At 37.2% G+C, this 27,873-nt stretch overlaps 2 protein-coding genes and 1 non-coding gene across 11 annotated transcripts in view; 2 read left to right on the top strand and 1 right to left on the bottom strand.

Moving 5' to 3' along the window:
- The window catches only part of SENP2 (SUMO specific peptidase 2), a 37,038-nt gene extending 18,090 nt beyond the window's left edge, over nt 1–18,948 (bottom strand). For 2 of the 7 annotated variants that reach the window (XR_013158419.1, XM_077117793.1), the window contains exons 1-7: nt 18,676–18,947; nt 16,658–16,713; nt 10,766–10,899; nt 9,528–9,594; nt 7,426–7,516; nt 3,584–3,752; nt 1,515–1,618 (exon numbers count right to left, since the gene is read on the bottom strand). Coding sequence is in view for 6 of the 7 variants with exons in the window: in XM_077117793.1 (XP_076973908.1) it covers nt 1,515–1,618; nt 3,584–3,752; nt 7,426–7,516; nt 9,528–9,594; nt 10,766–10,899; nt 16,658–16,713; nt 18,676–18,776 (722 nt within the window). In the remaining variant the exon portion in view is untranslated. Of the gene's footprint in view, nt 1–1,514; nt 1,619–3,583; nt 3,753–7,425; nt 7,517–9,527; nt 9,595–10,765; nt 10,900–16,657; nt 16,714–17,714; nt 17,881–18,675 lie in introns of all 7 variants that reach the window. The other 5 variants (XM_077117798.1, XM_077117797.1, XM_077117799.1 and 2 more) reach the window with 5 other exon arrangements.
- LOC143649033 (U6 spliceosomal RNA) lies at nt 9,908–10,014 on the top strand. The gene has a single exon (XR_013158912.1). It is a non-coding gene; the product is annotated as a U6 spliceosomal RNA (small nuclear RNA).
- Nucleotides 18,949–19,041: 93 nt separating the features above from the next.
- LIPH (lipase H) overlaps nt 19,042–27,873 on the top strand; it is a 70,154-nt gene continuing 61,322 nt past the window's right edge. The window contains exon 1 of one of the 3 annotated variants that reach the window (XM_077117792.1): nt 19,042–19,236. Coding sequence is in view for 2 of the 3 variants with exons in the window: in XM_077117791.1 (XP_076973906.1) it covers nt 27,742–27,817 (76 nt within the window). In the remaining variant the exon portion in view is untranslated. Of the gene's footprint in view, nt 19,237–27,230; nt 27,818–27,873 lie in introns of those variants that run through there. The other 2 variants (XM_077117791.1, XM_077117790.1) reach the window with 2 other exon arrangements.

Genomic DNA, 27,873 nt, shown 5'->3' with positions numbered 1-27,873 from the left:
AAAGCAGTCTAACCTTTAGTCTAATACTTCAGCCAAGCTACCTAACCTTCAATTTCTCTGTAAAAACTAGACGTTCTCAACTGCCAACCCCACCTTGTTAGAATACACTGAAGATTAATAAAATCTCAGTGTAATAACACCAGGTTAAAAGATGATAATTTTTAAACAATATACTGAAATAGACCCTAAAAACATACATTAAAAACAGGACCTAAAAATACAAAATACTCAGACAATTTTGCTGACAAGACAAAAATCCAACAATTCATTAGGCATACTCCTGCTTATAACAGTGGCTGGTCAATATGGAAAAAATATTAACATTCCGATTGATTAAACTAAGAGAATTTTCTTAAAAAGTTTATAACCAATGTTAAAATCATTCTTTGTTATGTCAACACTAGACAGTTATGTTATTGTGGGATTTATGTGTATTCCCACACCACTCGTTAACATTATCAATTGCACTACAATCCTCAGCTCACATATTCTTTGCCCCCTTTTCACAGGAAAATATAAAGCCAGACATTAGCTCTTTCTGTCGCTCTCATCTATTTGCTCAAATTATTAGAGTTATTTTTTTTATTGTGAAAAATAACATACATATACAAAGAAGCAATAAACTTCAAAGCATACCAAGTTAATTATAGAACAGATTTTAGAATTTGGTATGGGTTAGAGTTCCACAATTTTAGGCTTTTCCTTCTAGCTGCTCCAAGACACTGGAGATTAAAAGAAATATCAATATAATGATTCAGCAGTCATACTCAATTATTAAATCCTATTTTCTCTAACTCCATCTTCTCCTTTGATCTTCCTCTCAATCTTTAGGGGTATTTGGCTTACGTCCATTCTAACTTTTTCATGTTGGAAAGGACTGTTGATAATATGGAACAGGGGGATGGAACTAGATAATGTTCATTACAGAGTATTTAATTAACAAGCAGTCTGATACGGAAAACTTCTTGTGACCTGGGGTAACTTTACTCTTGTCTCTAAAATGAGGGTTCCAATTGTGCTAAAATGCATCCACTAAAATGCCTCAGGGATTATGGATGTGTCATGTGTCAAAGAAAGAGAGGGAAGGGAGGGAGAGAGGAAAGCAAAGAGAGAGCCAGAGAGGAGAAGGAGACAGGGAGGGAAGGATGGAGAGGAAGGAAGAGAGGTGGGATAGAAGGGGGAAAAGAGAGAGGCAGAAAGAGAGAGATTATGGGAATTGTGTGTGTTGTGGAGACTGATAAAATTAGCTGCCCTTTGGAACCTCTGTTTCAACCAGTGATTATACTTTTCTACAGGAAAGTTTCAACTAAGAGTTTACTTGAACAAAGAATTCAAATACTAACAGATTTTTTTTTTTTTTTTTTTTTTTTTTTTGGTAAAACCACTAGGTACAATGTTCAGGCTGACTACAGGGCTAGTTCTTTCTTTTCAACAAATCCCTTCCCACCAAACCCTCTCCAAAATTAAGTAAAGAGATGTCTAGCAAAACATTTATCTTGTTAGCTCATTTTTACCTATGATGGTTTGAAGTTACAGGAGGGACAGAGTTTCCATGACCACCTTCTTTAAGTCGCTCCAATAATCTTCGGTATTTCTCTCTTTCCTCTTTTTGAACACCCTAAATAAAAGAAAACATGACACTATCACATTAAATACATAACTAAGACATAAACAGAGACTAAAAGGTCAAATGCAGCCCACATATGTACTCTATTATGCCAATAAAGTGCTTTTAAAATGACTTTGAGTTATCAATTGTACAAACAAACAAACAAACAAACAATCCAAAAACCTGGCCTCCTGAAAAACTGAATCAACAATCAGGAGCTATGAAGAAGGGCAATCCCTATTAGGACATAATGCTTTCCAGCCCACTTTCCTTGTTTAATGTAATCTGTTAGATTTTGATGTCTGAGTGTTTGTACCAGAATTAAGTTAATCTCAAAAAACAATCCACTTGCATATTCAGAATGTGCAGTTTCCTAAATGGAACTGGTCTCACCAAAATCACCAATTACCTTTAATGGACACTACTTCAGTCTTTTGCTACCTGATGTTTCTCTAGCATCTCACTCTGCTGATCTTGCTGAAGACTACACTATCGATTCTTTTTTCTTTCTCAGTTTCTACTGCAGACTATTCTCCCTGCCTGCCCTTAGATGCTGATGTTTCTGCCCAAATCTCTTCTCCTCACTCTCTCCCTGAACTTTGATTTAAACACCACCAATTTGCAGAAGATTCAGAAATGTGTCCTAAACCAGCTTGTTTCCCAAAATTCCCATCAACTATATCCAAAAGTCTAATGGACAGGTCTGCTTGGGTATTTCACAAACACTTTGAACAATGTCCAAAATTGAACTCATCATCTTTGATCTTACTAACACACATTCATCCAAATTGAAATCTGGGACTTATCTTAGTGTTTTCCCTCTACTATACCTTACACTTAATCAATGAATAAATCCTTGCAACTATTACCCACTAACATTTCTAGAAAATATCCTCTAAATATCTGCTCACTCCTATCTTTGATATCTCATCTAAACTACGTAAATCTAACTTACTGTGTCCTGTTGTGCCCTCAAATTTTGGCATACTACGTAGCTTCTGTGCCATTCCTCATGCTGCTCCTTTCAGGCTAAACATCCCTCCCTTCCCCTACTACCCAAATTAATTCCTTATCCTTTAGGACTCATCTTGGGTAGGATTTCCTCTGGAAGTCTACTATAATATCTCTCCATAAGAACCCTTTCAGGAATGCAGAATTGGGGACATTTCTGAAATTAATCTACCATGTTGCCTGAATTTAGGTTCAAGCTCAGAAAAACAACAAAAAAGAACACTTCCAGGTCCCAATTCATTCACCTCTGTGCCTACCTTTGGTTGCTGAGTTATAACTATTTATGAATAAGCTCCTGGAGGAGAGGAACCACATCATATTCAATTTTGAATTGGTGGCAACCAGCATGATATCTGGGATCCAAATAAATATTTCTTTGATGAAATAAACTAAGTGGCTCAGAAAAAAAAATCTAGTAAATCACAATAGTTAATTTGTCCTGCAGAATGCCAGATACAGATATAATTCTAAATTCTCCTGAAATAAGTGAAGACTTCAAGAGGGAAATGAAGAGAAGCGTGTCTCTTCTCCATGCTCTGAAAGGAGAAGGAAAAAGCAGAGACTCAAGCCATTTACTTCCTTTACTTAGTTACAGTTATTACAGTTTTAAAAAGAAACAAGTTAGAATAATTCTGGCATCTAAAAAGAAAGATCCTATACTCTTATCTCTTCCTAATATGATCTATATTTCTTTCTCATAATGAAAATAACTACGTCTGAAAATTACTAAATTATATATGTACAGAATATCACTGGAAGGTACACACAGGTATCACAGTTAATTCCTAATGGGCAAACAAGGTGGCTGGGGGCCAAGTACAGAAAGTATGGAAAGGAAAACAGATGTACAGTCACTGTATATCCTTTTGTATCTTTTGAATTCTGCACCATAGTATATACCTTATTTATTCTAAAAAATGTCATAGAATATTTATAAAAAGGAATCATATTAAAAGGGCTTACCTCCTCCACTGTATTATGTGGCCGCCTCAGACCCTTGCCACCCTCTTCAGAAATCATCTCTGTTACAACTTTTTCCTGAGGCTTCCACATTAAGGGACTCTCTGGATTGCCTTTGCTATGGCGACGGCCACCTGGTCTTCTATTATAGCCTTCTGAGTTCACAGTAAAACTGAGAGACAGAAAAAATGACAGTATCAGCAAACTGCTTAAACTGCTGGAATTCAAGTTCCTAGATTCCCCTGTGATTAAAATGGATGAGCTTCTTTGCTCCTGGCAAGTCAGACCACTACCATTTGCAAAAGTCTTATCTATATCTAGAGCTAAGGTATCTCAGCATTCTGCTATGGAATGTCTGCTTCCCATCACAAAGGCTGCCACTTAAAAGCCTCTGTCTTCTTCCATGTACCCAATTTCCCAGCCTCAACTCCAGATCTAACTCTGCAATTCATATACCTTACACTCTGCACTTTTCCTTCAGTTACTAGATACTGCTGGCATTAATTATTGGTGTAATTATTTGTTTGATGTCTATAATCAACACTAAACTTAAAATTCTATGAAGGCAGGGATTATACCTTTTTTCTTGCTGATCTTTTAAATTTATTTTATCCTATTTTTGCTTTTTTTAACTTTTAACATTTTTTATTGTGATATTCAAAAATACAAAGAGAGGCTGAGAAATTGTTTCAAATTAAAAGAAAGCAAAGAGAAATGAAAGTCTGCATTGGATCCTGGATCTGGAAAAAAAAAAATCACTACATTGGAGAACTATGAATAAGATCTGTAGATTAGATAATAGTATTACACCAATGTTCAATTTTCTGACTTGGATAATTCTGGTTTTGTTAATCTGTGGTTATATAAGTGAATCTCCATTATTAAAAAATAAACACACTGACGCACTTGGGGTTAAAGGAGCATGAGTCTAAGACTTACTCTCAAATGGTTCAGAAAAAGTATTATATATATATATGACAGAATGATAAAACAAATGTGGCAAAATGGTAACTGTTAAATCTGGATAAAGGGTGTTCACCTAACATAGAACTTCAAAATAAGTGAAGATAAAATAGATGAAGCAAAAACTGACATAACTGAAAGAAAAAATAATCAAATCTATAATTAGAGTAGAAAAGCTTTAACATTCCTTGCGCAGCAACCAATAAAAAAAGAGGACATTAACGTGATCTGAAAAAAATCATCAGCCAACTTGATCTAATTGAAATTTATCAAACACACCATCCAACAATAGCAGAGTACACTTCTTTTCAAGTGCACAAAAAAATCACCTAGAAAGAACATATTCTCAGCCATGAAACAAATCTTAACAAATTTACAAGAAATGAAACTGTACAAAGTATATTCTCTGATCATAGTGGAATGAAACTAAAAATAATAGAACAATATCTGGAAAATTCCAAATATTTGCAAATTAAACAGTACACTTCTAAATAACCATGAGCCAAAGAAGAAATAAAACGACCAAAATTAGAAAATATTTTAAACTGAATGAAAATGAAAACCAACATTTCAAAATTTGTTGCGGCTAACTTGGTGCTTAACAGGGAAATTCACAGCCTTAAATGCTTTTATTAGAGAATAAGTTCACCTCTAAAGAGTTAAGCATGTATCTCCAAAGAACAAGGACATATTCAAGCTTATCCAACAGTTTCAAAAATCCTTCACTGAAATTTTTTCTCTAAGATTGAATCCAGGATCTCAATTGCATTTAGTAGTCATGTATCTTTAGCCTCTTTAATCTGAAACACTTCTTCAGCATCTCATAAAGACTATAGGCTTGCTGTTTTATAAAATAAACCTTAATTTTAAACAGTTTCCTCATGATTAGATTTAAATCACTGTTTTTTCGCAGGAATATTATATTAAGTGATGATATCCTTCTTGATACAATAGATCTGGAGGTCGGTTTGTCCCACTATTGGTGATTTTAACTTTGATCCTCTGGTTAAGGTAGTGTCAGGCAGGTTTAGGTTTCTCCACTTTAAAGTTATTATGCTTCATTTTGAAATTAATAAATAGTTATTGGGAGATATTGGGAGTTTATGTAAATAGCCCATATCACTTTGAACTTTACTTACTTGCTTGTTTCGGCTCAACTGATTATTCCTGTCCACATCAATTATTACTACAACAGTTACAAAAAGGCGATATTCCTGTCCACATCAATTATTACTACAACAGTTACGAAAAGGCGATGTTCTAATTTGATCATTCCTTCTACATGTAGTAGCTGGAATTCTAGTTAAAGACCCTTTCCTTCCTACACCATACATTTGTTTATTAACATTTGTACTCCCGTCTTTACTCATTTTGATGCTTAAATTGTTCCCAATTTGGCCAGTGAAAGACTTTTCAAGTTTCCTCCTGGGTTATCCTGGCATGTCCCCATAATTTCTGAGCGCTTCCTTATATTCTGGCACAAGAAGTTCCATGATCAATTTGTACCTTCCCTCCTGGCCCTACAGTTAGCTATTTATCCAACTCCAGGGAGCACAAGTTTTCTACTCAGTGTCTTATTCTTAAAAAACACGAGTTACGTAGTCAGGGATTATCACATATTTGAATAAATACTCTAATGTGAAAGATAAGACTAAAACAAACCAAGGAATAGAGAAACTCAAAAGAAAGAGAAAAAAAGGGAGAACAAATTTTAAAATAACTGTTTCAGAGAGAAAAGAAAAAATACTGCAGCCTTATAATAAGAACAAGAAGCTTTGAGAAAAAAAAACACAGGGATGGGGTAAGAGAAGGATCTTAGAACTTAAAAACTATGACAAAGACTAGCCAAAAACTAAAGGACAAATACTGTATGGTCCCACTGATGTGAACCGACATTAGAGAATAAACTTGGAATATGTCATTGGTAACAGAGACCATCAGGAGTTAGAAACAGGGTAAGATAATGGGTAACTGGAGCTAAAGGGATACAGACTGTGCAACAGGACTAGATACAAAAACTCAAAAATGGACAGCACTATACTACCTAATTGTAATGTAATTATGTTAAAACACTGAATGAAGCTCCATCTGAGCTATAGTTTTTTTTGTTTGTTTGTTTGTTTGTTTTTTCATATATATTTTTTGTATTTTTTATTTTTATTTTTTTCTCTATATTATCATTTTATTTCTTTTTCTGTTGTCTTGCTATTTCTTTTTCTAAATTGATGCAAATGTACTAAGAAATGATGATCATACATCTATGTGATGATATTAAGAATTACTGATTGCATATGTAGAATGGAATGATTTCTAAATGTTGTGTTAGTTAATTTTTTTTAATTAATAAAAAAAAAAAACTATGACAGCCAAAAAAAATAAATCAGAAAAAAAATTAAGTGTAAAGCTGAGGAAATATCTCAGTAAGTAGAATAAAAGGCAAGGAGGAAGAAGAGAAATTAGAGGGAAATTAGAGATTCTGTAGGAAAATTAGAGCAATCCAGAAGGTCTAATATATAAGCAATAGAAATTCTACAAAATGAGAACACACAAAAAAGGAGAAAATTATTAATAAGAATATTTTATAGAAACAGTGTGTTCAGTATATGGCTATGATTTCAGGTAATATTTTGCAATGCAAAGCATATCATACAATTCTTTTAAAAATATTTTTCAAAATCAGATGCTATATAGGCAATAGCAAAAAAGTAACATACCTGAATTTAAGTCTCTCACTAGCTGTGTGATATTCAGCAAATTAGTAATCTCAAAAATTCTTGCATCACAGAATTATATAATAGAAGAAAAATGAGAATACCTAGTAAAAGTGAGCATCTACTAAGCATTAAATCTCCATTTTCAGAAAGGGAGAATGTAACACTTACCCAAAGGAAGGCAAGACTTTACGTGGCTGATTTCGAGTTACCGTCACTCTGATCTTTGGATAGTCACTTATTCCATTTGGAGATTTATTACCTATTACAAAAATATAATTGCAATTGTGAAAAAAAAACAACAAAAAAACCCTGTGAACAATCTGCATTAGAAAATAAAATCTGCGAGTGCACATAATAGAATTAGCAATAGCGTGTAGTTTACAGAATGAAGCTGAATGTGAGAATGATAGAGGGAGGAGGCCTGGGGGCACAAAAGAAATCAGAAGGAAAGATAAACAATAAAGACTGAGATGGTATAATCTAGGAATGCCTAAAGTGTACAATGATAGTGACTAAATGTACAAATTTAAAAATGTTTTGCATGAGGAAGAACAAAGGAATGTCAATAACACAGGGTGCTGAAAATAGATGGTAATCAGTATTTTAAAACTTTAACTTATGTGTGAGACTAAAGTAAAAAATATTTATTTGATACAAAAAAAATAGTGTATCATTTGTCTTTGATCTTAGAGAGGCAATAACAGAACTCACAGGCAAGCTCGATTGGTTTTGCTTGCTGAGACTGACAAGAGGCCAAGAGGAACTCTGATTATAAAATTTCTATAATTTAATCAATCAAATTAAGTTTCTTCCCAAGAAAACAATTTGGGGCTTTTCCAGAAGTATTTAAAAATAAAAACCAGCCATGTTACTACGTTTCACTGGAATCTTTCAACAATTTTGAGATAGTTTCCGTAATTCAAAAAGGGGCAAATAAACTCTCATCAGCTATATTTTCTACTGGAGTTACCACAGGGGCTTAGAAGGGAGAGAGAAACAGTCAATGAATTTGAAGTCCCTAAGGATTCTGAAATGCAAAGAATTCTGAAACTCAACAGTTTTTTATAGGTCAATTGGCAGCAAAAACTTAAACTGGCTCAAACTCATTTGGTGGCAAAATCTGACTTGTATCCATGTGAAGCCAAAGTCTTTACTTATTTCACTTAGTGTGAATTCTCATATATTTAGTTGTAGAAATATTTGTGTTTGATTACAGGATTTTACTCTAGATATAAAATATCCAATGTATATACCATATTTAAAAATAGGAAAAATTCTAAATTCCCAAATACCTCTGGCTTCCAAGGATTTCAGGTAATAGATAATGTATCTCTGTAAACGCAAAGCTTGCCCCAGGAATATCTGTGCTTCTCTCACTACGCTATGCAAACCCACAGAAATACAGTACTGGCACCTTGGGCACAAGATAAACTACCATCCCTCCCGTAATGTCAATTTTACTAATTTAAATCTTTTAAAATGTTTATATATTCAAACAATATGAATACATTATAACAGTTAATTTGCATTAACTTTTAAATAAAATAAAAGACTTCAAAGAAATATCTTTGTCTCAGGTTCTCTAGGACTAGATTCTCCTTCACTTGTTTCTGCCACTAGAAGTACTTTTCTAAAAAAGTTTGAAAAGCACTTTGCTAAGTAAGATTTTTATTATTTCCTTTGTTTCTTCCACTTTTGACTTTCAACCCACCACTTCTCTAAAAAGTTCATTTTCTCAAACTTTATCACCTTCATTTCAGTCTTGCAAGCCTACATGTGTGACAGAAATTACAATCATTTCTCAGGACTCTGGCTTCTTCCTACTTCCCCCCATCAAAGCATATTGTTTAGAATATACAATAATTATACTACAGTTTCAGGATATGATATGGAGGTTTCTAATCCATAAAGCTGTGAGACTGGGGACCTAAGGTTTTATTATTTTGCTATTCCTGATAATTTAGCACAATGCCTGGCACCAAGAATCACTTGGGAAATATTGGTTTTTTTTTTAAATGAATAAACCCAAATCTAAAGTATATTAAGAAGAGTGATAATGCAAATAGAAAACATAACATTACATTCAAAGACAACAATTCTGAAAGAATGTTATTTGGCTTTTTAGAATGGTAGAGAGAATGTCCTCATCCCAATCCAGATTTATACAGAATAGATATGATATATAGAATATGCCTTTCAAATTCTCAAAACTCAGAAAACATAAAGAAGGAGGAGGTAGGGAGAAGCAGAAACACTTCTGAACACCTCACCCAGTTTCAGCATGTTGTTCCAGGATCCAGAACCTGTCAGTTCACAAGATGAAGAGTTCGAAAATACCTTAAAACCAAAACAGAATCATCTCTGTATCATCTAAATTTGTACAGTTTAAATAAGTTCATCATATGAAAAAAATCACTCTGTTGACGATTAGTTACTTGGATAGTTCACAAAAGGGATATTATCAATAAGATCAAAGGTTTAATTTGTCAAAACTCACAAACTGATATAAAAAAACAATTCCAGGTTCTTAATACATACTTTAAGTAAAAGTTGATGTACTAGTAATTAAGCTCTTAATAAATAAATATATTTTAAATGTTTTATTTCTTAACTTTTAATTTCTTGATCTTTATATCAAAGCTAATAGAGAGTGCTCGCTTCAGCAGCACATATACTAAAATTGGAATGATACAGAGAAGATTAGCATGGCCCCTGCACAAGGATGACACGCAAATTCATGAAGCGTTCCATATTTTTATAAGTCCTGAAAACTAGCCCAGCCTCTCCAGAATATCAGATAGTTCCATCTCCTTACCCCATCTACCTACCCCATGTTAGTGACACACCCTTCCAATATGAGTAATTTAGAATTGCCATAGCTCAACCACCCCTAAAGAGAGGGATGGAAAGATCAAAGACGATGGTGCAGTTATACAGAGAAGATAGGATTTAACAAATGAATATGAATGCTGAATCATTAAATTGATATCTCTTTTAGTCTCCAGTGTTTTAGAGCAACCAGAAGTAAAAACCTAAAATTGTGAAATTGTAACCTATCTCAAACTCTGAAATTTGTTCTACAACTAATTGTGGTGCTGTGCTTTGAAATTTATAGCTGTTTTGTATGTGTTATTTTTCACAAAAAAAAAAAGGAAAAAAGTCGATTGTGATGATAAAAATGTATTTTAGACCTCTAGTCTGTATATTCTGGAGCAGCTAGAAGGTAAACTATGAGAGGATCGTATGGTAGTGCATGACAAAATCTGGGGTCTGTCCTTTAACCACTTGTTGAAGAGTGCTTTAAAAACTATTGCTTTTTTCTTTCTTTGCTTTGTATATGTTATGCTGTACAATAAAAAAAGTTTAAAAATAAGCTAATAAAGACATGAACATTTCTGGGAAGAAATTATTCTACACATTAATTCACAAGAAGAGAATATTACTAAATTCAGCTTTAATGATTAAGTACAAAGATCAGAAACTTCAATGGAGCCCCACCCCCACTGACCTCTCCTGAAGGGGCCACATTCCGTGTTCCATTACAAGCAGAAGTTACCATGGGCTTTGTGGTCAGCTGGAATGGGAATCCAAATAAGCTGGCAGCATTGTAGAGACTGTTTTTTACTTGGTGAATGAAGCAATCTAGAAAATGTCAACAAACTATAAATATAGAGTAATAAACCTTCAGCAAAAAAATAACAACCTAGAAAGACCATCTCTCAATTCTCATTAGAAGTCCTATTTTTAACCACTGAGATAAAAAGGTATCTATAAAAATATTTTTTTAATTAAAAAAAATTCTATATTAGACAGTTGTAACTTTCTGGTGTACAGAAAGATCATGCAGAAAATTCAGTTCCCATACCTCCACCTCCCACATAGTTTTCCCTATAATTAACACTTTGCATTAGTGTGGTAGCTTTGTTATAATTGATGAAACAATAATATAATTATACAACTAACTATATCTCATAGTTCACATGAATAGGGTTCACTGTTGTACAGTCTTATGTTGCTTTTTAAACTTTTATTCTACTAACCTATATAGAACCTAAAATTTCCTTTTAACTACAAATATAAAATTCAGTGGTGTTAATTACATTCATAATGTTGTGTCACCAGCACCACCGTCCTACTAAAACTTTTCAGTCACCCCAAACAGAAACTCTGTATCAATTAAACATTAATGCCCCATTTCCTATCTCTACCATGGCCCCTGCTAACTTGTATTACAGTTTCTGCCTCTATCAATTTGCTATAAAAAAATATTTTTTAATGGAGTAAATGGAATTTCACTACTGTGATTTTTTTTAGTAAAATATGTGGGATGCTACAAAGACATGAAGCCATCATTTTAGCAAACCAAATACTGATTCATAGAAAAATATCCATAGTTATTTCTAAATTCTGAGATACTGAACTGTTTATATACAGCCTGGTCATTTCCAGAAACATCAGTTATTTATGGGATACCTGAGACTTGGAGTTAGAGCTCTGAAGCTATAAAAGTCAGCAATATCCCAGACAGGAACTGTTCAAAAAGTTGAAAAAGGGATCAGACTTCGACTAGAGATATGAAGGAAGCTGATCTGGATAAGACTAAGGTCAAGCAGAATACAGAGTAAAGGCTGACATCATCCACATTTTAAAATTTCAACTTCTGCGTGAGACCAAAGGGAGAGATGTTTTTTTGAGCAAAACTTATATTTTGGGTAGCGCATTATCTAATTTAACTTATATGGTCACTTTTAGTTGAACACCGTAAGTAAACGGAATCTTGAATAGGGTGTGAGATTTTGTATTTTTGTCCAGTTTAGTGTGATGCCTGGCTATATCTTAGAGTAATTAACTAGAACAATCAATAAATAAGTATTTGCAAAGTCCCCTTGGGGGACTGAGGATAAAGGAGGAAACATTCAATTTCCCCATTTGGAGAATTTCTGATATCCTCACAAACAGTGGGGACAACCAAATCAACAGGCTGCGCCCTCAATCTTGGGGGTCGCCCCTATGAAACCTACTCCTGCAAAGGATAGGTTAAGCCTGCTTAAAATTTGGCCTAAGAGTCACCCCCAGAGAATCTCTTTTGTTGCTCAGATGTGGCCTCTTTCTCTAAGCCAACCCAGCAGGTGAACTCACTGTCAGCCCTCCACCCCTCACATGGGACATGACTCCCAGGGGTGTATATCTCCCTGGCAATGTGGGACAGAACTCCCAGGATGAGCCAGGATCCAGCATCAAGGCATTGAGACGGACTTCCTGACCAAAAGGGAGAAGACAGAAATGAGACAAAATAAAATTTAGTGACTGAGAGATTTCAAACAAAGTCAAGAGGTTATCTTGGAGGTTATTTTTATGCATTTTATATCTCTTTTATAAAAAGATACCTCTTTTAAGTTTATGGTGTATTAGAGTAGCTGGAGGGAACTACCTTAACCTGTTGAGTTGTGTTCCAATAGCCTTGATTCTTGAAGACTGTATAAAGATATCTTTTACAATGTGACTGTGTGGTTTTATGAAAACCTTGTGTCTGATGCTCCTTTTAGGCAGCATATGGACAGATGAGTAAAAAATAAATAAATAATAGGGAGGGATAAGGGGTAAAATAAATTGGGTAGATGGAAATACCAGTGGTCAATGAGAGGGAGGGGTGAAGGATCTGGTATGGATGAGTTTTTCTTTTTATTTCTTTTTCTGCAGCAATGTAAATGTTCTAAAAAATGATCATGGTGATGAATACACAACTATGTGATATTGTGAGCCAATGATTATACATCATGTATGGAAAGTGTGTGTGTGAACATTTGTCAATAAAAATTGATTTTTTTAATGTCCTGATAGAGAAGCTTTTAAGAAACATGTTCTCCAAAACACATAAAATAGGACATAACTTAAAGAGCAAAGAGCATGTAGGAAGAGGTGTGGCAGGATCCTTCAGGAAACACTGCCATTTACTCAGTGGTTTGTCCTTATTTTCCCCAACTAGTAAACAATATGGTTGCCCCAAATAACTATTTACTAACTGCCTAGTATATCCTGGCTAGGTCCAGGACAGAGATTAGTGAAGTATAAGACACACTGCTTTTAAACATCTATGATGAAATAAGGCTACTGGAGATGATTTGTTAGAAGAGTGCAGGCTAACCCCTCCTTGTCAGTCCCCTCCCCCGACAAAACGAGGACAGAATAAATAAGTTAATAAATAAAGGGGGAGGGTAGATTTCAGTGCTTTCCCCACTTCCTTCTTTATTATAATATCTCTTTTTCAGTTCCTCCATTCTTATGTTTTTTAAGTTTTCCTTTCTATTTCCTAATTAAGAGTATTCTGAGAAGCACTAGTTTGAAAGAAAGAGATCATTATCTTAGCTACATTTTGCTTTAGAGGAAATGGCCTGAAGTGGTGATTTTCAAGCAATAAGTATTACAGTAAATATAAAATATTTTCCAGAGAGATAGGGAAATAATGTAAACAGGGAAGATGTGACAGCTGAATAAACCAAAGTCCAATCTCAATTTGTTGCTAGAGAACAGTTAAAAGCACCAAGGTTTGCAAATGACTTACTTCTCATTTTATGAATTAAGAAAAACTTCATGGTTATCCCAGTAATAATGTTGATCTCTCTCACTACCACTCTGCTGTGCTTTCTTAAGTGGGAGAAAAGGGGCTTTAAGCCTGAGACTGTCATCCAGACCCCAGAGAGCAAGACGTACTTTTGAGAACACAGTAAATAGTGGCCACTAAAAAGTACTGTAATATTTATTTTCACAGAAACTTTGTCAAAATCTGGGTATGCCCTGAAATTAAGTTGAAAAATGTAACAATTTAAAATTAAGGAAGAAAGGGAGGGTGGGAGGATAAAGGAAGGCCACCCTCATCTGTAAAATGGGGATAAGACCACCTTATTTTCCTGAGACTAGACTAAGAAGGATCTTAAAATCCCTTTTGTAAGCTCATTAGTCTGTGATTCTAAGGTCCTTTTCCTTTTCTCCTACCTCTGCTTTTTCCCTCTTAAAGGCAACTAACAGAGTTGTGCTGTCTAATGTAGCAGCCGTATGGGGTTAACTAAAGTTTAAATTTAATTGAAATTAAATACAATTAAAACTTCAGTTCTTCAGTTGCACCAGCTGCATTTCAAGTACTCATTAGCTACTGTAGTTAGTGTCTACTGTAACAGCACAGATTCAAACATTTCTATTACTGCAGAGTTCAACTGGACAACATTACTTACAGACCTTTACAAACTCTGCTAATAAGCATTATCTTTGCTACCCACCGCTCCCCCCTTAGTCTAGGTCCCTTTATAGTTTGCCATTCAGAAAATCATAGTATATATTTAATGGAAAATATGAGGAGTGGATTCCTTACTACGGAAGTTCATATATAGAAGATTACAATAATTATTTCAGGAAACTTCTGCAATACCATCATCAAAGATTTATTTTTTACTGTGTTCAAGTACAACCTATAGTTATATATTTATAGTTTTCTTTAAAACAAATTCATTTTTTTTAGCTTAAATATATTTTAAAAGATAATTTAAAACGAGTACTGAAATATAAAGCTAACATCATTTGGCGTATATGGAAAGGAAAACAGTATCATTAAGTTTTCACTAGGTCTATTAAAAAGGGGAGATTAGCATTTGTGAAACTATTCACAATATACTAGCACTAAATTGAGACTTTCTGCTTGAAATAATCAGGAAAATTTAAAATAATTGAAAAGCATTCAACTTTCTCAGTACATAAGCCAACAACTTCTTAATGCTATAAATGCTGTATCACTTAAATCATCTCCTGAATAGTATCTATCCTGTGCTTTGGGAAACACTGGCCTAGTGAATTCAGTAAAAATAGTAGCATTTGACATCCTCTATAATTTGACCTATTTCTCTCTAGTAAATGCTTTTCCTGTGGTCTGTTCACTATTTGCCAAATTTGCACAACTTTCTCATGCAGCTCCCTTTGCTCAGAATGCTTTTCCCTACCACTGCTGCCTGTTGATATCTTGTCCATCCTTCAAGACCCATCTCACATTATTAACTCCTTCAAACATTTACTGAGACTCTCAATCAGTTAAAAATTGGATAGTGTTTTGTTACTGCCTTTTTAATTTCACCTATGGTATCCTCATTGACATTAGAATGACAACATGCTTATTTTATGCTCCTACTATATAATCAGATACCCCCACAACTGTAGAGTCTTTCAAAACGGAGACCCTGTCTTACTTGTTTTTATACTTCCTGTAGAATTTAACACATTGCTTAGCATTAAGACATGCTCAGTACATACTCGCTGGATTTAAATGAAATTTTAACACGTCTGCTTCTCAACTATCACATCTAGAGTTGAAAAAGGAATATACTGTTACAATATTTCTGCATGACTTTTCCCTTACTCTAACCTTCTAATAGTTTTATTCTCTTCTATCAAGCCAAGTCTAATCCTTCAGATATGGGGAAAAAAAGATTTGTGACAATACATTAGATCGTACACTCAGCTATCCAAACTAAATCACTTGGTTTGAGGCAGTTTTTACAAGGTTTCCTCCTCAAAAATTAAAAGTATCTCTTTTTTTTATAGGAAGATTAAGAATTTAAAAATGAACATTTAACATCAACTAGTTCCATCTCCCTATCCCATGGTGATAGTCCCTTCCAACATGAAAGAGTAATAGCCTACACACTTCTAAAGAGTGGGAGAAAGATCACAGGTGATAGTGGAGTTATAGAGAAAAGGTAGGGTTTAACAAGTGAGTATCATTGCTGAATCATTATATTAATATTTCTTTTAGTCTCCAGTATCTTAGAGCAGCTAGAAGCAAAAACCTAAAATGGTGAAATTGTAACCCACTCCAAACTCTGACATCTGTTCTAGAACTAATTGTTGTAATGTGCTTTGAAATTTATTGTTTTGTACATATGTTATTTTTCACAAAAAAGAAAAACTATATTTATTTTAGCCTCCAGTGTTCTGGAGCAGCGAGAAGGAAAAATCTGAAATAGTGGAACGGTAACTCACAACAAACTCTGAAATCTTTTCTGTATCTACTTGTTGAAGTGTACTTGGAAAATCATTGCTTTTTCTTTCTTTTCTTTGTATATACGTTACATTTAATAACAAAAAAAATTTAAAGAAAAAAACCCAAACCCTTTATATTGCTCAAAAGAAAATAAGTCACAAGATTTAAAAAAAAAGGAACATTCAACACATAGGCTTATTTATTTGGAAAGATACACAAGTCCCTGGTACAAGTGGTTACATATAGAAAAGATATCTGAGTAGGAAAAGAATAAGAAACACTTTTTACTGAATATACTTTTACCTTTTAAATTTTGTTCCATGCATTTATTTTTCCTATTAAAAAAACATAATTTTTAAAATTAATATTCAATACCTAATCTTGGTCTTTTGGCTGGTATTTCATCAGTGTCCACTGTGGAAAACAGAGTGCTGAGGGGAGAGAGAAAAAGGAAGAAAAATATATACGTACATATGTATATATATAAACATCCATTTTTATAAGTAAACTTACTATTCATACAACAGACACTTTTCCATTCACTTTGTCATAAAATGATCTTCAACCGAGGTTTTAAAAGAGAATGTTACTTTATAGTAGGCTTTTACCACTTGAAGATTTAACACAATGGAAGTTTGTTTGAGAGAGATCCCAAACTCCCTATCATATAACAGACCTGTAATCTGGCTGAGGTACAAATGTGAAAGTGGATTTAAGTCACAAGTAAATGAACCTAGGTAAGTGCCTAGAACTAGTATTTCCTTTTTCTCTCCAAAATTATTAAAAAACAAAACAAAAAACAAAAAACAATTTCCTTTTGAAAGATGACCCCAAAGAAAACTATCTTCTAAGTTTGGTGATGAATATAAGCAAACTTGAAAGATACTTATTAGACATAAAAGGTGTTATATTTAACTGCATTTATACCATGGAAAGTGTATTACAGCAGTTATAAAAAAATGTGAATTCAGAAAAGTTTTGGACATATATTTCAAGAATGTTAAAGACTCCTGGTGTACTACTGATCATCATTCTGAATCCTTATTACTGATTATTATTTACAAAGAAATAAACAGAACGAGATTCTAGGAGGACAACATTCAGTTCATAACTTTCAAATCCCAACATGATTTCATTTTGACTGAAAAATGTCTTATTTGAGAAATACGGTTTTAAATTAAGGAAGTGAAGAAAGTGTTGTAAAGAAAGGGTTTTGATATCCAAACCACTGTTCTCCTAACTAGCAGGGATCCACATGTGAAAAAGGAGAAAAGCTGATCACATTAACTTTCCTTTATTAAGAAAAGACATGTATTAAGTGCCTACCATGCACAAGACACTCCACAAGGCCCTGGAGGTAAACAAACATTACCCTTACATACATTAAGCACCGTGTTAGGCACTTTACAATATGATCTTAAATGATCCTCACATCAACTCTGCAGAAAGGTAGAAAGGAGTAGGTTGAAACAATGCCCTGTGATGGAATTTAGCCAATAACCAATTTCATCAATGACCTGCATTATCAGACTTGTGTATCATCATCTTCTCTCAGCTCCCAGAAACTACCCTTTTTTCCACATTCCTTGATCCTGAGGCTTTAAAAAAGAAATGAAATTAGCAGCTGAACACCACTAGCTGGTATAGCATTTATACAGTATTTCATTCTCTAGATCAATTTTTAGGTAAAGAAACAGACACCAGAACATAAAACAAAACTTAAGGGATAGATTCTAAATAAGAACCGCTTTTAGTTTTAACTAAATTTTAACTGAAGTTTATAGTACAGTGATCTTTTTAAAGGAACGACATACCTACTTCTTTTTCTCATACACTAATTCTTTAAAGCACAGAACCACTCCCCCCATACCCCAAACACACACTGGCAGCTGTTTCAGAACAAAACAGCTGCTGTCTAGGTTCTAGAAGAACAGTGCTTGCAATCAAAACAGCTTTGGGGGCAAGCTACTAATCTGACTTCCCCTTAACTGCTCTTATTGCTAAGCTGACACTTGGTAAAGTGCTTTGTAAATAGCGAGCCACAACAAAGACCGTATTCCTTAAATTTTTACTTTTCCATCTAAGGGCGGCAAAATATGACAAAGCCCCATTGAACGTGAGCAACCAGCTTGGACTCTTAACAAGAACATCATACATCCTATCACCTCCGGTCACTCCAAAGATACGTTTTTGCCTAGCTGCTTCCTTCACTGGAGCTGCATCCCCACAAGGTGGAGGGAGCAGCTGCGTCACCCGGACCCAGCGACCACATCATCGGCCCCAGCCGAGCAACCGGTGAGCAGGGCCACCCCGGCAGGACCGGTGTGATCCAGCACGCAGGGGGTGGGGGGCACAGCTAGGCCGGGTGAGCGCTCCGCGCCCTCCCCTCTCACCTGTTAGAGCGCCGCCTCTTCAGAAGGGCCCGGGCAGGGGGCACCGGCCGCTCACAAAAACGAAAAATGGTGCCGAGAATCCTAATCAGCCATTTGTACATACCAGGCCTGAGCAGCAGCGGCGGCCGACACACCCCGAGACGCAAACCCCAGAGCTGTCGCCGCCGCTGCCGCCTTCGCCGCCTCGGCCACCACGGCCACAGCGCAGTCGCCAACTTGTGACGCGATCCGAAGGCCCACAGATAAAGCGTCCCCACGGCTACAGGAGGGCCCCGCCCGCCACGGCTCCTGACGTCACCTCCTCCCGCCCGACCGGAAAGGCGCCTTGGTCCCCAGGGTGCGCACGCGCGAATTTGCACCACACACCCCCGAGCCTAGCAACAAGAGTGCGTGCGGGCCAATCCAGGCCCAGTAGTTAATGAGGTCTGATGGGCGATGGGCCGGGCTTTCTCCTCAGCCGGGCCAGTCCTGAGCAGACCTGCGGGACGAGGCACACAGGCCGCAATGAGAGTTTCTGCTGCGCCGCGGAGTGGCGCGGAGGCCTGGAGCTATAGGTGACCAGTAAGTATTTGAGTGTGTAGAATAAAAGGCCAGGCTAATGGAGAGCTTTTCACCGTGCGAGGCGCTCTTTATTTTGTATACTGTGTGCGCGGGAAATTTACATGCATTGTTACCTTCATTTCTCTTAGCAACCGCGTGGAATGGCAAGTCTTATGCCCAGTTTATAAATAAGGGTACTGAGGAATTGAGTATTTTGCCTGAGACCACAGAGCTAGCTAGTGGCAGAGCTGGAATTTGAACTGGGGTCCTTTTCCTGGAAGAGACATGCACACAGATAATTACAATTATGTGATTGTGCAATATATATTCTCTATATAATATCATTATATATTATACAGTTCAGGATAGTTGACCTCCATGATAAAGGGGTCTACAAAGTGCAGTGGGAGCCAGAGGAAACCTACATGCTCAGGGAGGGAGGACCAGAGCAGATCTTCTCAAGAAAAGCTTCAAAGAACTGTAAGGATGAAAAGAAACCTCCTCTCTGGGGCAACAGGGATCCCATCACATTACCCTCCCTCTGTAACCTCTGTCACACTTCTAGACAACAATAGAGCAAGTCCTCATCCTACCTGATGATAGAAAATCCAGCATCTCAGGATTCAGTCTTCTTCCCCCCAAAATTCTGGGACTCCACAAAGGTTTTTATCTCCCACAAATCCACCCCTGATTGCACTTGTTTCTCAGCATCTGATTCCGTTAAGGCTAGACTTCCATACACGCTCAAGGTTCACCTGACACAGGCACTCTGCAGCACAGCCTCCTTCTCCCCCTAATGACTGTTCCCAAAGTCTGATGTAAACCACCCCCTAGAGCTCCAGAACCACCAGCCTCTCACCTGTGCTCCCACTGCCCTGGCCTGGGGTTTGCAGGCAATTCCTACACGGTGGAAGCAAGACCCAAGTGTGGACACACACCCCTCCCTTGATTCCCCAAATCGTAGCTATCACCAGGATGTTACTGAAAGATTGTGAATAACAGGAAAACTAGAAGGCAGAGAAGACTTTGAAGTGACTATTAGATATACAGCATCTATGGCCTCTTGCCCATTGTTTCTCAAAGGAAATCCCCCCACTCCCAAGACCCTCTCTCCACTCTTCTCAACAGAAGAGAGTTTCCACTCCACCCACCCCTACCTGTCCCATTTCAGGCTAAACCCAATAAATTAAAAATGAATTTATAATATTATATAATATGTAAAATGAATTGGAATTCCTCTTGAAAGAGAACTGTTGACATTATTATGAGAGTTCAGTATTATTAATGTCTCAGTCCACCATTGCACTAGAAGAGTTGGTCTTTACTCTTGCCAAATGAAGAAATGTACTCAAGTGTTAAGAGATTCTCTAAAACAAAAGAGCAGTCTTGTTTCCAAACATGAATTGGAAAATTACAAGTAGCTTTACAATAGCAGCTTATCTCAGGTTCTAGGCACAGAAATTTCAGAAATACTGGGTTCAAGTGTCGGAGCAGTTCATTATAACACCAAAACTATTTGTTTGCCTTTCCTGCCTCATAAATAGCACCCATACATACCCAGTACTGACACATTAGTCACATACCATGGAAAGAACCAGTGCTGTAGAATTGTGAACTTGTCAGGCTCCTAAGACCTCACCAACTATAACTCACACAATAAGGATGGAAGTCCCCCACCCCCCATCCCCAAGCTCCACTCATGGACTCCTCCAGTGTTCACAGTGCCTCTAGAAGGGGGCTCAGCCTTACAGTTGCTTCCACCTGGGACTTGACTGCCAGTTGGTGACACTGCCCATCCAATGGCCCTGGAATAGGGTCACCTTTAGCGGCCTCCCCACCACTGCTGTACCCAGGAACTCTTCTTTGGAGGGCCAAGGGAGAAGCCTGGTGATGTGAGACAGCCCCACAAGTTCTCAGAGAAATTGAGACGAAGGGCTAGTGCTGTGAGTTTTCTTAACTCAATCTTAGGAAAGAACTCAAGGACTAGTCGGTGTGTGTATGGCCAAATAGTTTAATAAGCTTGATGCAGGAGAGCCCCAGGAATTCTCGGAGAAGTTAAGATCTCTCCACCAGGGGCTGATGCTGTGAAGGTTCATTGTCTCAGTCACAGGAAAGAATTTGAGGACTAGTCAGTGTGTACGGCCAAAGAATCCAAAGACTAGCTAGTGTGTACAGCTCAAAACCCTAATGTGTAGTGAAAGTACACACTCAAAGGAAGATGAGCACTGGCGTTCTCCTAAGGAGGAAAAGCCCTCTGAGGTCAGGATCTGTTCTAGTTTGCAAGCTGCCGGAATGCAATATGCCAGAAATGGAACGGCTTTAAAAGGGGGAAATTTATTGAATTGCAAAGTTACAGTTCTAAGGCCATGAAAATATCTCAGTTAAAGCAAGTGTATAAAAATGTCCAAAATATGGCACCAACAAGAGCTTATGTTCACTCAAGAAAGGCCAATGATGTTCAGGGTTTATCTCTCAACTGAAAAGGCACATAGCAATGTCTGCTAGCTGTCTCTCCAGGCTTCTTTTTTCCTGAAGCTCCCCTGGGGACATATTCCTTTTTCATCTCTAAAGGTCTCGGGCGGAATGGACTCTGCTCCATGGCTCTTTCCAAAATGGTTCCCTCTCAAAGGGTTCCAGTAAGCAACCCCACCTTGAATAGGCGGAGACACTTTTTCATGGAAATCATCTAATCAGAAGTTACCACCCACAATTGGGTGGGTCACATCTCCATGGTTAATTAAAAAACTCTCATCCATCAATACTGAATGAGGATTAAAGGACATGGCTTTTCTGGGGTCTACAAATTCAAACCAGCACAGGATCCCAGTATTGTAAGGACTTGGAGGGGCCCTTCCCCCCCCGTGGCTATGCTAATAATGGATTGAAGAGCTGCATTTTTCATTGGTTCTTTTCAGGTGCCAACCTCAGTGAGGGCTAGGTGTGAGGGGGCGGGTTTGGGGGTTGGGGTGAACCTAGGTGTGTGTGCATCAAAAGGAAGTTTGATTTTGGGGTGACTTCCCCCCCCCCCCCGCAGTTCCCTAACTAACCTGCCTTACCAAGGCCATATGGAGTGACAAAGACACTGAGATTTCTGCCCTTGATTTGGTTAATGTGAGCCCTAATTGTTTAAGCCTTAACAGGGTCTCCCACGCAGAAGCTCCAGTTTTCCTTAAGGATCCTTGTCCCCTTCCTGCTAAGAGCCTCTCCTTCTGTCCTTCAGGGCTCCACCCCCATTTTCCTTAAAATCTACCTCCCCTTCAAAGAACACTGAAGACCCAGCCCACCAACCCATTCTTCAGTCTTGCACGTTTTCTCTCCTGGAGAATCCACTGAATGTTAAAAGATTTCTCCTCAATTTTGCTTTTGGTGACCCCCCTATCAGAATGGAGTTCTGGACTATTTCATGGGGTAAGAGCCCCAGGATGAGATATTGCTGTTTGGAGTCCAAAGTGCCCCAAACTTAACATAATTCATCACCTTCAAGATTAATTTCCTTCTGGGGACCAACTCCTCTGGTATTCAAGAAAAATGTGTACTCCTAATAATGTGCCCTTGATCTTATTCAAGCTGTCTAATAATAACCATGGCCTTATTATGCTAAAACCTCATGCACTCTTTTCTTGTCCTGGATTTTCTCACAATACTTGACTGTATTTACAGCAAATTGTTCAGCCTATCTCATGTGCAGAAATAGCACCAAGTCCTACCTTAACTGATTTCCTAATCTGTAGAAGGAGGTTAATAAAATCTGCCTCTCAGATCTTTGGGTTGAATTAATGCTTAATGTTTCTCTTCTCTCTCTTTCCTTCTCACATGTAATAAGTCATTTAACTTATCAGTTCTACATCCTAACATGTTCACAGATCTGCTTCTTTTCTCCAAATTGCTCTCAGCCGTCATAAGGCCTTGGTCATTTCTCACATCCTGCAAGAGCCACCGACTTACTGGCCACCCTTTCCCACTCTAATATTAATCCGTATGAATAAAATCAGGTTCCTGTCTTTCTGTTGATAAATCACTGAAATGGTTGGGTTGGTTTTCACCAAATTCAGAAGGTTTTTTTCAGGGTGGTCTGACTTAACATATAGGCCATTTGACAACCTGAAACTTTAGTATGGTTGGTCCTAGGGAGAACATCAAAAGGAAAGAGCAATCCCTGCATCTCTAGAAGTAGCTGAAACTGAGATGTAACCGAAGGAGCCAGGGATACCAAGAGTTGAGAAATGGGGTGGACCCAAAATGAGAGCCCCAAGTCAGAGGCACAAGAATAGATCTTCCATACTGCAGGTGTTGGTTTTTCGATAGAGTTGCTTCTCAGAAGGACAACTCTGTGTGCATGCTCCAGGGAATAATTACTCCAATGAAGATTGAGGATTCTCATGCCCAAAGCTTGGGAAGCCAGCTAGTTAAAAACAAAAAAAGAGAAATCTGGCTTCGATGACAATATTTTAGAATTGCACTTTAACATCCAAATAAATCTAAAATATATGGTACTGATGCACATTCTTTTAAAATGAAACATTTCCCCCAATTTTTATTTATTCTTTTTCTTTAGAATTTTAATAAGAAAAAGTATTTTACCTCTGTATTGCCAACCTGCATGCAGACCTTGCTGGACCCAGTCGGTCCTTGAATGCTTTGTGCAGCGCTCTGAAAACAGGCAGTTACTGAAAGCAATGAACTTGCATCTGTTTTGTTTGATACATTGTTTGTAAGGAAGTCCTGCCAGTTACTGAAAGCAATGAACTTGCATCTGTTTTGTTTGATACATTATTTGTAAGAAAGTCCTGGTTTCTAACACAAAATAGCTCTAGTTCATGAAAAAGACTTCTTAGGCAAGTAAAGAAGTGTGCAGCCATTTTCCTTCTTGCTTTGTAATGGACTACAAAACAAAACAAAACGAAATGATTTATTCACATAATAAGGTTACATTAGGATATAAATGTATCATTTTATATAATTTAGATTGTTTATATTTTATATCACATTATTGTGTTATGTACATTCTTTATTATATACTTACTTGTATTATTATATGATGGTAATATATTAACAAATGAACAAGTTAATAAGTAAAAAGGTGGATTCCTAATGCCTTGAAGGTAAAATTCAATATCCTAAACCTGGCACATAGAAGTTCTTCACAGCCTATCTTAAAATTACTTTATCATTTCCCTTTCATGCACACCAAACTCTCAAACCACACTTGTTTCATGTCACCAAGTCTGTTCCCTCTGCCTGGAATGCCTTTCTCCATTCTTCACAAACTCCTCTCTATTCTTTGGAACCCAGCTCAAAAGAAGCCTCTCTATAGAAGTTTTTCAATGGCTTCTCTCTCTGGGATTCCCTGTATGTAGTTGCTTCCTCCTTGATTCTCCTAAAGAATCTGTATCCATATCTCTCGTATTTTTATTACTGTTATCATCATCATTATATTTATCATTATTATCACTAAGGAGTTGATCTCCTTTAAGGGAGGGGCTATGTCTTAGTTTATCCTATTATTTCTCTTTGAGTGAGCTCAAGAAATGTTCGATAAATTAAGGAATAAAGAAATGAAGCAAATATATAGATAAATACAGGGATGTGGGACTTGCAAAAAGTTACCCTGGTCTCCTTGTAGGATATCAATTGAGGAAACAGACTTATCTTTTCAAACTTGGACTGCAAATAAGAGACGGTAGGTTCACTAATGTGAATGTCAAGACAAAAGGGTGTTCCAGTGAGTCATATTCCAGCTTGGGGCCCTAGACCAGGGTGGGGTGGGGACACAGGTCACCTTTACTGACTGTTGAACCGGATTCCCTCAGTTCCATTACACTTCCATACCTGCTTTTCCTGTCTATACATTTGGAAGCGTGGCCTGTCCCTTTCTACTTTGCTTGTGGTAGCAAGCAGTTTCTGAGTTTAATAATAAAATAATAACAATCGTAACAATAATAACAGCCAGTGCATAATGCTAGATTAAAAATGCGGAAAACTGTGACGCTCTTTTGAATTGTAAACATTTATCAGGGTCACAGTATGGATAAAATTCATTATTACTCACTCTTGACTAGATAGGAAATTAAGAGGTGGTTTGCTTCAGAGTACGTGTGAATACATGGTGGCATTCCAATGATCATTAAATACGCCCCATCTTTTGTAATTTTTTTAACTTTCTGTTTTACAATAATTACAGACTCACAGGAAGTTGCAAAAAATAGTTCAGAGAGGCCCCTGTACCCTTCACCCCAACTGTAGTTCCATGCAATTTGATCACAGGTGTAGATTTGTATAACTGCCGCTGTAATCAAGTACAGAACTGTTTCATCACCACAAGATTCCTTCTGCTACCTCTTTATAGTCACATCCAGCGCCGTCTCTTCCCTCTCCTTCCCCTCCCCTCCATCCTTTGAAAAGTGTTGTTTTCTACATTTGCTATTTCTCACTAATCCAAAAGCGAAGGGGCAGGTTCTCTCATTGATTAGTGCACTGTTTTGAATGCTGGAAGTAGAAAGGCGTGTGTAGCTGGGACATCAGGGGACCTTTTGTGTTCACCAGCAGGAAGATCATTCACAGTAACACGAAGAGACCTCCCAATGGAAATTGTTCTTATTCCTATAATTGGCTAGTTTCTAGGAAACTGTACAGTGGCTCTATCTAGATAAACACTGGCACAGTACTTAAAACTTATAGGAGTTCAACAAATATTTATCAGGCAAGCACACTGATCCAACAGGGAGCAGTGCATTCCATTAACAGGTTTCTGAGAGAAATGTGAAACAATTCCCCATTTGTTCCAGAGGGCAGTTTCAGATTAGTACAGCTTAGAGCAGGTGGAAAAAAACAGAGAAGCTAGGAGGCGATCTATTTGGTTTTCCTATTTATGTTTCCTTATTTTATTTCTCCAAACAAGAGGCAAAAGAGAAAAACAGCCTAAAATGCCGAGGTTCCCCAACTTTCACCTGAAGTCCGCAGGCTTCTCTTTTGGATTAGTGAGAAATAGCAAAGATAGAAAATGCCAAGGTTCCCCATCTTTCACCCCGCACGGGGATTCCTCACCTGAGCCCTCTCCTTGCAGCCTGCCTTCTGGGAGGAGGGAAAGGAGCTGGTTGTGTGACCAGTGAGGTTGCATAATAATAGTGACTAAATGGTAAGTGAGCTTACGTGGTGGAAGGCCCAGTGCTAAGAGCTTTAACTGTAATAATATCTCGTGTAATCCGTGCGACAACCCTGTGAGGTTGTGGGATGTACAATTTCATTATCCTCATATTACGAAGCTGAAGAAACTAAAACTTAGAGAACTTGAGAGTTTTGCTTAAGGCCACACAACCAGTGAGTAGAAGACTTGGAATTTAAACCCAGGTCAGGGGGCCAGTGCTAGGCTGTTTTGGTATTCATTAGGTCTGAGGTGGGGGTGGGGGTGGGGGCAGAAATCTGTACATAGTGCTTTTTAATCACCCTCCCCCCCAGATGATTCTGATATACCCACCCCGTGGGAAGCATTGCTAGAGTCTACTTCCTGCAAGGAATCCCCTGCTCATTCAAATGGGGTTTAGACACAGAGGAAACTGGTAAATAGATTTACATAAGAGATGCTATTACTTCATAAACACATATATTAGATAGAGAATGCTAAATAACAAGCGGCTTTTACCTAATGAGAGCTCTGGATGAAAATGTATTTTTTTAATTGCTTGTATCTTTATCTGTCTGCATGCCCACCTACCTATTATAAAGTCATCAGACCACCAGAAGCCTGAGTGTGAGTTTCAAACACTTACAGTAGAAAGGAAAACTACCTTGTAGACATGGAGCACAAGTTTACTTACTTCCAACAATATTCAAGCATAGTTCTTTATTTAATTGAATTTTTTGCATTTACTTTTCTTTAAAAAAGAAAGAAAAGAAAGAATGAATGAATGAAAAAGAAAGGGAAAAAGAAAGAAAGATTAGAGAGATGGAAACACTGGATAGGAAGAAGTAAAAACAGAGATATTTAAGATCCCTCCCAAAAAGTACCCTTTAATCTAAAGCATAGACATATTTTGACCAATATGGATTTATGATTGGACTGGAAACATTCTTAATAGCATCTAAAGACTGCCCTCTGAGGGATGAGTGTGTGAATTAATATAAAAAAAATGGTTTTGTGTACCTGGGCCAACAGAATACTAACTGGGCTTGTTATTTCATTCACAGGAACAAGGGGTTAGAGGATCTCAAATCACACCTGATTTCGACACACCAAGCCAAACAACTAATAAACCGCCCACGAAGAATGAAACTATTTTCAACTCGTCATACTGCAAATACAAATTATAATGCTAAGGTATGCATAAAATTATGTAAGGTAGAAAGTCTCTGACCTTTTATTGAAAAGAGGAGGAGGCAAAGATCCTGAAAGGGGCTGGGACCCGCCCTCAGTCCCTCAGGAACTTCCTGATGTCACCACACCTTCGGATTAGTTCTCTGAGCTCTTTCTGAGCAAACCCCGCAGTGGAAACGTCGAGACTGTGAAGCAAATCGCTCTTCCTTGTGAATATGACACGCACTCTCTCCAGTTTCCACCTGTTGAGATTATCCTTTTTCATCCTTTTGATGTACTTCGTGAGGTCAGGTAGGTCATTTATTGAATGGCTTTCTCCATTCCTCTAAAAAATTATTCGTATGATT

Source organism: Tamandua tetradactyla, chromosome 10, assembly GCF_023851605.1.
Source record: "Tamandua tetradactyla isolate mTamTet1 chromosome 10, mTamTet1.pri, whole genome shotgun sequence".
NCBI classification, from domain to species: domain Eukaryota; kingdom Metazoa; phylum Chordata; class Mammalia; order Pilosa; family Myrmecophagidae; genus Tamandua; species Tamandua tetradactyla.
Note: the sequence above shows the minus strand (reverse complement) of the source record. Positions and strands in the feature narration are given on the sequence as shown.